The sequence below is a fragment of the Castanea sativa genome, chromosome 10, assembly GCF_040712315.1.
Source record: "Castanea sativa cultivar Marrone di Chiusa Pesio chromosome 10, ASM4071231v1".
NCBI classification, from domain to species: Eukaryota; Viridiplantae; Streptophyta; class Magnoliopsida; order Fagales; family Fagaceae; genus Castanea; species Castanea sativa.
Window position 1 is genome coordinate 39318742 of NC_134022.1, and position 14106 is coordinate 39332847.

Here is a 14106-nt window from a genome sequence, read left to right on the forward strand (position 1 = left end):
ATGAGATAGAGAGTCAAGAGACGAGGGAGAGAATAGGCAGAGAGAAGAGAAAATGAATCACAAGGAGAGGGGAGAAAAAAATAGAGAACAAAAAAATAATTTTAATAGTAGCGAGAATAGTCTCTATTACAAACCCACGAGTAGAACTCAACTTTGAAAACTGGCTTGCAAAGGGAGGGTGCCCAAGAACTTATAAACACATAGTTAAGTTTATACTTAATCTATGTGGGACACTAGAATCATAACATACCATTACGCTCTGCAGTTGACGTCCACGACGACTCACTCTAGTGACACTAATCCGATAGTAGCACTTTCTTTTTTGGTGGCTCCACTCACCTATCAGTTATTTTAATCTAGCCTTTAGGTCTCCCCCTTCGGGACCCAATCACAAAACTGCAACTCATTTGATCCTATACTCAATGAGTTACATCCGATTACTCAATATAGTGGTTGTCTCTGATACCAAATATTACAAACCCATGGGTAGAACTCAACTTTAAAAACTGGCTTACAAGGGGAAGGTGCCTAAGAGCTTATAAACACATGATTAAGCTTATACATAATCCATGTGAGACGCTAGGATCATAACAGTCTCGCTAATTGTAGCGAGCTCAATCAAAATGTTAAATTTTTTTGATAGTTTGTTGAGACTAATGTGTCTTTTTTTTGTGGGGTTTGGCTATATTTTAATCTCAAGCTAGTTTATTGAGACTAATGTGAATGCTTAAGTGTAAGAAAAATGCTAAAACAATTACTACAAATTTTAAAGCATAAAAATTAACATGAAAATAAATGTGATTGGCATCACTTCAATACATATTAAATGAATGATTGATAACATATCAGTTTATGAGACCTATATGATAAAATTTGTAATATCCTAAGCATCTAAGGATATGTTTGGTACCCTATAATTAGGGGTAGCAAAATTTGATATAACCCGAGAACCCAACACAACTAACCTATTTATAAACAAGTTATGAATTGAGGCTAAACGAGTTCGGGTCATATTCAAGTTAACACGATTAACTTGTTTAATAAATGAGTCATCTGTATTCAACATGCGAACTAATCTAATCTATTTAACACGTTTAGCTTATAAAGTTATTAGTTATTTTGATATTATTACTTAATTTATGATTGTTTTTATATGTTTATTACTATATTAATGGTTGTAATTGTATTTTAATTTTAGATATATTGGAATTGATAAAAATTATATAGATTAGATATGACCTATTAATCAAATATATTATTAAACGAGTCATTTGTATTGACCTTTACATGACTTATTAATTAATCTAGTTAAACGTATCGGGTCAAGTTAACCTATTTAATAAACAAGTCGTATTCGGGTTAAGAATTCCTCACACATTTACTAAACAAGTCGAGTTTAGGTCAACTCTTATATCTGAATACTCATGACTCGACACAACACGAACCTGATTCGCAAACACGAATTACCGCCCTACCTATAATATAATAGTTATATATAGTCATTCATTAGTAATAACTATTCAGTTATTTGATTGAATTTTTATTACAAGAAATAGTTATCCTTTAGGCTTTAGGAGTAACTATAGTTTTAAAATGAAGAATAATTATTTATAACCAGAATGTAATGATAATAGTTATTCCTTAACTCACATAATAACCCAAAGCAAAACAGCAGCACCTCTCTCTCTCTCTCTCTCTCTCTCTCTCTCTCTCTCTCTCTCTCTCTCTCTCTCTCTCTCTTCATTTTATGGAATATAGATATAGATATACATATAAATAACTTTTTTTTTGTAATCATAAACATATACTTAGTAACCAAACAAGCATTATAATTTGTTAATAACTTCTAGTACTTGTCGCAATTTCTTTTAAACTTTGGATAAATATAAGTTCAATAGCTTATACCTATTTTCTTCTATTAAAAAAAAAAAAAAAAAAAAAGGCTTGTACCTATTTGACATAAATTTCTCCTAAAATCGAACATTAATTCATAATTTATTTAATAGTTGAGGCGAAAAAAGTTAAAGAAAAAATGCTCACCAAAATACTCCAACCTAATGGCACAGTGAAGGATAGTCTCACCATCAGTACATCTCAAGTAGGCGGGATCGATTGATTTGGAGTCAATGTTGGAATTGCCCTGGAGAAAGAAGCCGTGGAGGCAGAGGAAGATGTTTTTGTGTCCATGAAAAGCGGCTAAGAAGAGAGGGCTCTCACCGCGATTGTTATGCATACCCAGTGATTGAAAGCTGTTAAATGAACAAATTAGGAGGATGCATATCGAGATTCTCCGCGCTGATGCTGCCACATGCAAAGGGGTATTCCCTTCATTGTTTTTTATCCATACAGCGGACTCCAAAATGTCGGGAATTTCTTTTTCCACTTTTTTAACTTCTGTATCATACCAGCCTTTAATTACACGTATAAGTTGTTTAGCCTCTTTGTCTGACGCAATGGAGACGGCTACGTGCAATGCCGTGTCCCCTGACGAGTTGATCTTGGCGGAAATGGCTTTGAACTGGTGTTCCTCATACATCTCAACAACCTTCGTCCATTGACCTGTCATGGTATTCTTGTACAATTCGATGGCGAGCGAATCATCTTCTTTGTCCATATCACCCATTTTCTCTCTGTCAACGTTAATTTCACACCTGATCATGCGGTAGATTGACATGGTAACCGGTAAGTAGAGTAATGATAGCATTGGAACAAAGTAGAGCGAATCATCTTTTTTATAGGTCCAATTTTTTTTTTTTTTTTATAGTTATAATATTTTTTTCATTTTTGTAATTAGGTCCCTTTTTCACAATAAGCCTAATTAGCCTCACCCAAATAACAACTATCCAATCAAAAAATTAATAAAACAATAAAAATATTCACAATAGTGATTGTATTTTAGCAATAAAAAAAATAAAAAAAATAAAAAAAACTATTTTACCACCAAAGATCCAAAAAATAATGTTAGTGAAAAAGTTAAAGCTAAATTTTTTGAAACTACAATAAACTAGTATAAATATCAATTGACTGTAACAAATTGTTAAAAATAAAATAAAATATTTTATTAAGATTATATATCTTCTTAATTAAAATTCTCTCACGTCTTTTATTATTTTAATGAATTGTTCATATTATTTTATATAAAATTATAAAAAAAATAAAACATTTGATATTGGATGAATTGTAAAGTGAGGTGGTAAAATAGATAAAGGGTCTGTTTGGATACCGCTTATTTTGCTGAATCTAAAAATTTATTGCTGAAAGTACTGTAGATATATAAAGGTAAAAGTTGAAATAGTACAACAGGATCCATGAATAATATCAAAAATTGCAGTAGGGTCATGAATAGTAACAAAAATAAACTGAATAGTAAAATAATTTTAAATTTTCAATGGTATCCAAACACACACAAAGTAATTTTTTGAGGTGCTAAAAACTAAAATTTTTAGCACCACCAATGTAAATGCTCTAACTTCAACCAAAAAAAAAAAAATCCTTACTAGCCCAATGTTAAAAAAAGACATTATTTTGTTTTTGCTTGTATTTATTAGTAAATGATTACATCTTAATGTATTTAGAAACAACAATTTTATGTATTTATAATTTTTTAATACTATATAAATGCCTATTTGAAAATTTTTTTTTCTCATACTTCGGCCTTGCTAGGTTAAAATTTTGGGTCCGTCCCTAGTGTGAAGCCAGTATTAGGCATGTTCGTTGATCTACCGGCACCGACTGAAATTGGTCTGACTGCACAGATCCACCCCCTTCAGAGCTCCGCCGATGGTTTTCGGCACAGTGGTCGGCAGCATCTTTTCAGTTTCAATGTCGGACCGATGCGACCGTCGACGCCAAGATGTGCACACCGCCAAGAACCGAACCGCACCGAGTATGTTTAATACATATATATATATATATATATAATTTTGTTTTTTTTTTTTTAACTAGGATGTGCTCTCAGTTTCTCATATCGTGGCCTGTGCTCTGTTTATAAATATATGGCGTGCTGAGCACGCCCTGCTCGATCTCTCAGGTTTTTTTTTTTTGTTTTTTTTTGTGACAAGGACTCTTAGGGAGCGTTTGGTAATGTTGTTCCAGTAACGTTTATATTTTTTGAAAATACGTGTAAGTGAAAAAGTATATGAAAATACATGTAATGTTGTTTAAACATTGAAAAATGTTGTTTAAAATCTCTTGCCAAACACCCCCTTAGTATGCATTTGAATAGAGTCTGCGTTTCAACGTTTGCGTTTTCCTTTTTTTTATTGAGAACAATGTTTTTCACGTGAGATGTTGTCTGTCAGCGAGTTTGCATTGAAATGTGTCACACTAGTAGGTCTCAGACATTGTTCATAGGACCCATAAACTTTTTTTTTCAGCAACTTTTTCATTAAAAATTAATCTCACAACACTATTCACACATTTAAAAATTATTTTGCTACAGCGTTTTTAATTTTTAGTAAAATAAGCGGTATCTAAACAGACTCTTAATGTGTGTTTGGATAGTACTGAAAAGCACCATCCTACGCCTGCGTTTTTTTTTTTTTTTTTTGAGAAGCACATTTTAGATGGTTTATGTCACACCAGTAGATCTCATAGACTGTTTACAAGACCCATAAACTTCTTTTTTTAATAATTTTTTAATTAAAAATAAATTTCACTATACTATTCAGATATTTAAAAATTATTTTACTATAATATTTTTAATTTTCAGTAAATAATTGCAGCTAAACTTTCTCATCCGCATGCGAAGTCAAAAGAAATAACATTATCAATAAATAAAAAAATGTTAGCGTGTGTCAGTCCTAAAGTCTCCCTCAGCTCTTGTCCCATTGTCTTGCATTTAAAAAATAAAAAAATTTTAAAAAGTGAAAAACAATGCCGTAATTGGTTACCCTCAGCCTCACACGTACCCAGTTGACTTGTCTCTTTCTCTCTATTTTTAGACTTTTGCTCTTAGTCTTTCAGCCTCTTCAGACTCTACTCACTCCATCACTCAGCTCAGTCAGACTCAAACAGGTGGTTTGTAATGGGTTTTAATATTTGGGTTTGTAATGGCTTTTGAATCTTTTGATATTTCTAAGTTTTGATTTGTGGTTTGAATCCTTGAGTTTTCTGGGTTTGATTTTGGTTTTAGAATTTAGATATCTCTTTCTCTGTGTGTGTGATAGACAGATGGACACCGACCACCGCGCCGACTGAAACTGCCACCGAGATTGCCGGAGAACCGTTCCTCAGGCGCGGCGGCGGCTTGGGTTTTTAGGAAACCGAAGATTCCGGTGCGGTGCAAAAACAGCCACAAAAACCGGCCGCACCGCACCGTGTACAGCCCTAGCCAGCATTGTTGACCCGGATTTGGCATTGCTGCAATGCCGCCGGATTTGAAAACCGTAGATGGTTCTCACTGTTCAGGTCAGAACTTAAAAAAAAAAAAAAAACTTGGTAGTTGCAATACCTTATTATCCCTATCGCCATTTTTAAGAAAACCTCAAAAGAATAACCAACAGATACAAAGAACCAAAAAAAAAATCCTTTTACTAGATCCCTCCAGATAGAAAAAGAAAAAACCAAACAATTTTCACTTACATAGCCATAGTGTCCACACTGCAATAACTCAAAAGTTTGCCTTCACAAGTCGTCAGACACTAGTCACAGCTTCAGTCCTTGTCTTCTGAATAGCCTCTAGTTGACGACCGGTGACGGAATCTCTCCAAACCAGTGGGCAGGGGCGCTGGGATCTCTCTTTCTCTCACTGTTTTGTTTTTTTTGTCTGAGATATCTCTTTTGTTTGTTGAAATTTATCTATCTGTTTGGTAAGGTAGTATCTTCTTTTTCTATCTTAGTAAATGTGGCCTGACACTTAATTTATTGTGTGCTGCACTACCACATACCACAAAAATCAATTTTTATTGATATTTGTTATATTTAATTCTTAGTTCTGTTGATATTTGTGTACCACAGCAGCTTTTGACTTCGTCAATTTACCCTTTTTTTTTTTTTTTAATGTTTTAGTAATATTTTATGTTAGATTTAAATTTGATACGGTGGTCTATTAGTTGTTTACTGTAGTTTTGGTCAACTGTTTTTCTCTTGTGGGGGGTGGTAATCATTGGTTAATATTATAACCTCATGTGATGCACGTTTGTATAAAGCATATAATATTGTATATATTTATAAAAAAAAAATGTATGATATTCTATGCATTTATTTAATTTATAATGTAAGTCTTATATGGATAGTACAATGTAAACTAATAATTTAATTTATGATAATTAGTCAATCAACTATGATATTGTTATATGTATTGTATATAATGTTTGCTTAGGATTTAATATTTTTTATTTGTCTTATGAAAGTTATGATATGAAAAATACATTTGAAAGATAGAACTCTCTTTTTTCCAGTTTATTGAACAGTCTGGATTTCAAAACTATGCGCCCAAAATGCTCCTATTTTTTCAACACTTTATTTTAAAATTGGAGTAAAATAATAGTGTTGTTTTGAAATAATTATATTACATTCCTTCTATGTTACTATCAAAATATATATGTTACATACATTTCATTAATTTACATTTCTTTTATTTTAAAACATCCAAAAAATATTACTTTATTCCATTCTATTCATTTCTATTACTTAAATAATTCATTTCCATTTTTTTCATTCCTTTATATGATTTATTAATTACCATTCCATTTCATTTCTTTATGAACTTCTAAACAAATAGAGGAATAATTATTTTACGTTGCATCCTTACTACGTACACCAATTTACATGCCTCTAGCTAGCCTCCAAAATTAAAAGCCATGGACCATGGTGATATCCCACTATAGGTACTAATTATTTAATGAGAAATGTCAATAAATGCCCTAAGGATATTTGTTAGTAAACCATTTTATGTAAGTTTTTATGGTAAAAGAAAAAAAATTTAATCTTTTGATAGCTTTTTCAATTTCTCATAAAAATGTTATAGAAATTTTTCTAAAATAGTTTATTAATAATTGTCTTAAAGGCATCTGTTAATATGACTTTTACTTAATTCATTAAAAAAAAACCCTCATTGGGTCTCACCATAACACAAAATTAACAAAAAAGTCTTGAGGCATGTAATAAATCACCCAAATTTTCATGGAAAAGTCTCTCAACCCTAAGAAATATAACAATTTTTTCACACATTTCCTACGTTTTTGTGTTATGATGTGCCTAGTAGAGGAAAAATTATACAATCTTCTAGTGGACTATGTTACTTGTCCATCATTCTACTAAAAAACTCTCGCTTATTTAAAATTGTTAAGTCAATAATCAATTTGTGTTTAAAAAAAATTAACTCAGTAATTTTAAACAAATAAGAATATTTTTGTAAAATGATAAATTACGTCATTTGTCCATCATAAAACCTTTATAATATTTTTTTAGTAGAGGACTACCTTAAATGTTATGTGTGTGAAATATGAAAAATTTAAGGATTTTTTTCGGTGCTGGTTGCATAAATAAATTTTCACCTAACGCCTACCCTGAGAAATATAACAACTTTTCCGCACATTTCCCATGTTTTTGTTGTGTGAAATATGAAAAATTCAATGATTTTTTCGGTTTTGGTTGCATAAGTAAATTTTCACCTGACACCAACTTTTGTTTTTATTGTGGTGGGACCCACTACATTCGTCAAAAGCCATTTCTATATTTTACATTTATCACCGCGCAACGGTGACTCATGTTTATAAAATGTAGCGTGGATTAAATACCGTTTATTTTTTTGAAAATTAAAAATATGTGAATAGTGCTATGAAATTTATTTTAATAAAGATTTTGTTGAAAAAAAGATATTTATGGATCTTGTAAACAGTGCACGAAATTTATTGAAATTAAAAAAAAAAAAAAAAAACTAAAACGCTTGACGTGGACACTATATCCAAACACAGCTTTAGAGAGCAATGGTTTAAGATTCAAGTTTTTGAGTTAGAGCTTCACACACTTATACTAAGATTAGATTAGAGAAAAATATATATTTTGAAAGAGTCTAGGACTACATAATTTTTTATAATTTCTTGTCACAATTATGATGTGGTAAAAAAAATTGTGGGTTTATATATAAATAACAATTAACCACTTACAATTTGTCACATCAAAATTGTGACAAAAATATTATGAAATAATTTGTGGTCCTAAAATTACCCATATATTTTACAAGCCTCCAAAATTAAAAGTGGTGGCAGAGTCTAGCTATAGGCACCAATATTTTTACTTATAAAAAAATACACCTCATTGGGTCCACAACACAAAATTAACGAAAAAGTCTTGAGGCATGTTAAAAATCACCCTAATTTTCACGAAAATTCTCTCAACTCCTAGAGTTACATAGACTTTTCACACATTTCCCGTATTTTTGTTTAACAATTTGGCTTGTGGAGCACTACCTAAAATGTTATAGGTGTAAAATACGAAAAATTTAATAATTTTTTTATGTTGGTTGCTTAAATAAATTTCACCCAACAACATCTTCTGCTTTTATTGTGGTGGAATCCACCACGCACAACAAGAGTCATTCCATTATATTTTACATGCCTCCAGCTAGCAAGCCTCCAAAATTGAAAGCCATGGTAGAGTCTAGCTATAAGCATTGATTTTTAACTTTTGAAAATTACTCCTCATTGGGTCCACAACACGAAATTAACGAAAAATTCTGAGGCATGTTAATAATCACCCTAATTTTCATGAAAAGAAAAGGTCTCTCTAATAACTCCAAAATTAATTGCCATGGTGGAGTCTCGCTACATGCACTGTTTTTTTAATTGAAAGAAAAAAGACACACCTCATTGGGTCTCACCACAACACAAAATAACGAAAAAAGTCTTGAGGAATTGTCACCTCATATGGCCCCACTTAAGGCACGGGTCCGGATGGAATGCAGCATCTTTCCTACCGACACTTTTGGGGATAGTAAACAAGGATGTGACCTCCTTCATTTTATCTTGACTAAATACAGGGACCTTACCCCTCCTGTAAATCATACTTTTGTCGCATTCAAAATCTTTAATGTGATGCTTAATTTTGTTTTATTAGACTGTGTAACGTGTTGTATAAAATTTTTTCTAAAGTTTTAGTCAATTAATTAAAAAGTATCTTCCCACAATTGTCACCAAACACCAGATAGCTTTTACCAAAGATAAATTGATTTTGACATTATCTTACTTGCCTTTGAAACACTACATGGTTTACAAAAATACAATTTCGATTCCTCGGAATTCATGTCCCTTAAATTGGATATGAGTAAGGCATATGATTGGATTGAATGGGTTTTCCTTGAGGAAATCATGAGAAACATGAGATTCAATGAGAGATGGATTAATCTGACCATGATTTGTGTTAATATAGTGACATATTCTTTTTTAGTGAATGGGGAACCAAGAGGCCTTATTTGTCCATGTAAAGGTATTAGACAATGTGACCATTTAACCCCCTTTCTTTTCTTGCTATGTACTGAAGGGTTGAATGGGTTGATCAAAAAAGCTTAATTGAATGGAGATATTCATGGCTTCTCTCTCAGTAGGAGGGGTCCAAAACTAACTCATTTCTACAATGGAAGTAGGGGTGTGCAACCAACCGTCCAACCGTCCAAAACCAACCCGACCCAACCCAACTCACCGAGTTAGGTTGGTTTTTAGGGCTTGGTGGGTTGGATTGGGTTACATTTTTTTTTTTTTTTATAGCGGGTCGAGTTGGGTTTGGGTCATAAAATTTCAAACCCACCAAACCTGACCCGACCCGACCCACCCATATATTTAATATATATATATTTAAAATATATTATATAATTAATGAATTTTTTAAAAATAACTAGCTCTTCCTATCCTATATAAAAGACAATTAATTCACACAAACCCTAGTAAATTACTATTGTTGTTTAGTTATTAGTATTGTTTGCCTTTAAGGAGTTACATTTATACTAATTTTTGGGTTTTTCAAATATATATATTTTTTCTACTCAATTTAATAATAATAATAATAATACAAAATTTGTCTAACCCATGGGTTCAACCCGACCCATGTGGGTTGGATTGAGTTGGACTTACGTGATGGGTTGGGTTGATTTTTTTTTTTTTGACCCGCCATGGTGGATTGAGTCAAAAAATCGCCTTAACTCGGCCCAACCCAACCCATACACACCCCTAAGTGGAAGAGTGTGCCAATGTTCTAAAAATTTTGGAGGCGTATGAGAGGGCCTCAAGCCAAAAGGTGAACAGGGATAAAACAGCTCTCTTCTTTAGCAGATCTACTTTGGATGATATTAAATCTAGTATCAAACAAACCTTAGGTATGCAAGAGATTTTACAATATGAGAAGTACTTGGGGCTTCCATCTTTGGTGGGGAAAGGAAAGAAATCAAGCTTCAATTATATTAAAGAGAGGGTGTGGAGAAAGCTTCAAGGTTAGGAAGGTAAACTACTCTCTCAAGCTAGAAGGGAAGTCTTAATAAAATCTGTGATTCAAGCAATCCCAACATACACTATGGGATGCTTCAAAATTCTTTTGGGTTTGTGTCATGATATTGAAGTAATGATTAAAAAATTTTGGTGGGAGCAACAAGGTAACCATAGGAAAATTCATTGGGTAAAGTGGGATGAGTTGACAAAATCAAAATTGGTGGGTGGAATGGGATTTCAGGATTTGGGTCTATATAATGACTCTTTGTTGACAAAGCAAGCTTGGCACCTATTACAGAATAGATCATCTCCATTTTATAAGGTGTTCAAAGCTCGCTTTTTCCCAAATTTTTCAATTATGGAGGCCAAGGATTTGAGGGGAGGATTGTATGCTTGGAGGAGCATACTTAAAGGGTGAGATGTTATACAAAGAAAGGCTAGATGGAGAGTTGGGGATGGGAAATCAATTAATATATGGCAGCACAGATGGATTCCAAGGAAAATCTCTTCCTCCATTTCCGTTGTGCCCATACATTAAACAACCCAAACCCCCTACACCATTACAAATCAAAGAAGAGATTAAGTGAGTGAGTCCAAGAAAAGAAGAGATAGAATGAGAGATCAAGAAGACCACCTTGATTTTGGCTAGTGGCAGTGAATGGCGAGGAAGGTGACCACAACCACCACCACCGATTTGGGGGTCACAACATCACTGCCACCAACCACTGATTTGTGTTTCATAGCTCACACAAGGGGGAAAAGCCACCAACCACTGATCTATGTTGCCCATTGTTTTCTTCGCATCAAGACCCCATGGCCTCCATGATCAAAACCTCAAAGATTAGCTCCTTGATTTGCTCGCCGCTGGGCGAGGGAGAAGCCAAACCACCACCGGCTACATCTCAGCCTCTCTCTTTCTCTTTAAACCTAGATATCTCTCTCGAAAAGTAATTTCAAATTGGTGGTCTAATGATTAAATATCATACTCGAAAAATAGTTTTAAACCTAAAGTTGAAAACAGTTTCAGAATAAAGATTAAAAAAATTAATTAAATTAAATTTAAAAAATTAGAAATTCAAATTTTAATTTTAATTTTTTGTGATTTTTTCTTATTTAAATGATGACTTGGAATTTAAAAATAATAATAAAAATAATAATTATTTTGTTAGCCATGTCAACATCTAACATGCTATCTATGTACTTAGTTTGCCAAGTATGAATTTTCTGTTAGTGGGTTAACAGCAAGGACCAAAATCGACATGGTTTTTTGTTTTCAAAATGCTAACTTGGCATTTTAAAAATAATAATAAGAATAATTATTATTTTGTTAACCACGTCAACATCTAACATGCTATCTATGTACTTAGTTTGCCAAGTATGAATTTTCTGTTAGTGGATAAACAGCAAGGACCAAAATCGACACAGTTTTTTCATTTTCAGGGACTTAGGCACGACTAAAAAATAGGGACCAAAACAAGAATTTGCACAAAATGTAGGGACTAAAAGTGCGATTTTGCCTTAAATTTTCTTCTTATATTGTTCGTGCTTGCAAAATTTTCAGAATCTCAAAAATAAATAGCTATATTATCAATTCAATATTTAAATTTTAAATTTTTGTAGTCTAAAATTATGCATAAAAATAAATTTATTGATCGAATAGTAAATAATATTTGATTAGCAATAAATTTGATATGCGTGTTAAGGATATAAAGAATATGCATTCTAATGGTTATCAATCAAATATTTAAATTTTAAATTTTGTAGTCTAAAATTATGCATAAAAAATAAATTTATTAATTGAATAGTAAATAATATCTTATTAGCAACAAATTTGATATGCGTGTTGAGAATATAAAGAATATGCATTCTAACGGTTATTTTTAAAAAATATATAATCATATTAATTACTTTACTGGGAGTTATAGCCAAACTTTGTCACATAAAAATCACCCTAATTTCACATAAAATTCTCTCAAGTCTCAACCTTGAGAGTTACACTAGCATTTTCACACATTCCTTGTATTTTTGTGTTATGATTTGCCTAGTGGAGATATAACGACCCCATCCCAACTATGTAGATATTGTTCGCTTTGGGGCCCATACTCCTCACGGTTTTGTTCTCCACCCCAAAGCACACAGTAGCGGGGAAAAATGACTCTACACATTAAAGGAAGGTCACTCCTTATAAGCACATCCTCATGTGCTTCCCTAGGTGATGTGGGAGCACATCCCCATGGATTCCAACCCCCCCCCCCCTTTTGGGTCTCTACAATCCAACCCCTTATGGGCACACGCGACCTCGCATGTGGGGCCCACACTTCCGGCTAAGGCATAGTTTTGACACCATCTGTAACGACCCCACCTCAAAGCAGACAATATCTACATAGTTAAGGCGAGGTCATTATAGGAGCAATACCTTAAATGTTGCGTGAGGAATATGGAAAAATCAATGATTTTTTAAATGTGGGTTGCCTAAATAAAACTTCACATAACACCATTTTTTGCTTTTATTGTGGTGGGACCCAATACAAACAACAAAAACCATTCCATGATACTTTATATATCCGCTTGAGAATAATTTATCTAACTTTTTATTTAAAGAATTGTAAATAAAATGTAAAATTTAAATAAAATAAATAAGTGACTCAATTGAGACATGTAAATAGCAGAAAAAATAAGCAAAAGTTAAATAAAATAAGTAGGTAACTCATGTGAGACCCACAAATAATAGAAAAAAAAAAACAATAAGAGCACTCACCAAAATACAAAAAGTTGTAAAATTTACATAATATGACCTAAAATTCATATGCATCAGTGACTATATAGATGTGTATATTTACACATTTGTTACAACAACCATATAAATATACACGGTTATTGTAACTGTATATTTTAATATAATATTATTATTTTTCTCTCACGTCATACCTTCTCCTTCTCTCTCTTCCCTTCACTCTTTTCCATCCTCTGCTTCTGCTCCTGCCCCATCTCCATCTCTCTCTCTCTCTCTCTCTCTCTCTCTCTCTCTAGACAAGACAGAGCCAGTCAACTACCCACCACCATCTAGCCACCACACCTAAGCCAAAAATCTCACATTTCTCAAACCTTAAAACCCAAATCAAATTACACCCACAACTTAGAATGCCAATAACGAAACAAAATCACCAAGTCACTAAACCTCAAACAAATTAAAAAAACAAAATCCCCAAACCCAAGAGAGAACCTGAAGGTAAGAAGCTTTTGCGGCGACTTATGGTGGTCAATTGGCTAAACCCATGGTGTTTGGCGATGGTGGTCTAGGCTACTTGGAGTTTAGGTTGAAAGGGGCTAAAGTGAGAAAGGGTTTGATTTATGTGGGTTTCAATCTTTATGGTGGCCATGAAGGTCTAGCCGTGAAGGTTTGGTCTTTGTGGTGCTCATAAGAGAAGAGAGATGAGAGATGAGAGAAAACATTTTTCTTTTTTTTATAGAAAAATATGATAGAGAATGTGAGAAGAACAACAACTATAAAGTAAAAATGTAGTATTAAAAAAATGATCATTTATATAAAATGGAGTGCATAATAGATAATCTGATATGGGTGTTTTGTAAAAGTGGTTGTGTAAAATATAAAAAGTGAGTTCTTATGTTAAAATGGACAGAAATTTTTTGACAAATTGATGTGAATGCTCTAAGCTAGCTTATA

The 14106-nt window shown here is 32.7% G+C and overlaps 1 protein-coding gene across 3 annotated transcripts in view; it reads right to left on the minus strand.

Moving 5' to 3' along the window:
• The window catches only part of LOC142612555 (uncharacterized), a 33884-nt gene extending 28066 nt beyond the window's left edge, over positions 1-5818 (minus strand). The window contains exons 1-2 of one of the 3 annotated variants that reach the window (XM_075784643.1): positions 5584-5818; positions 2083-2651 (exon numbers count right to left, since the gene is read on the minus strand). In XM_075784643.1, coding sequence (XP_075640758.1) covers positions 2083-2651; positions 5584-5591 — 577 coding nt within the window. In that variant the 5' untranslated portion in view covers positions 5592-5818. Of the gene's footprint in view, positions 1-2040; positions 2652-5583 lie in introns of all 3 variants that reach the window. The other 2 variants (XM_075784644.1, XM_075784642.1) reach the window with 2 other exon arrangements.
• Positions 5819-14106: the final 8288 nt, after the last annotated feature.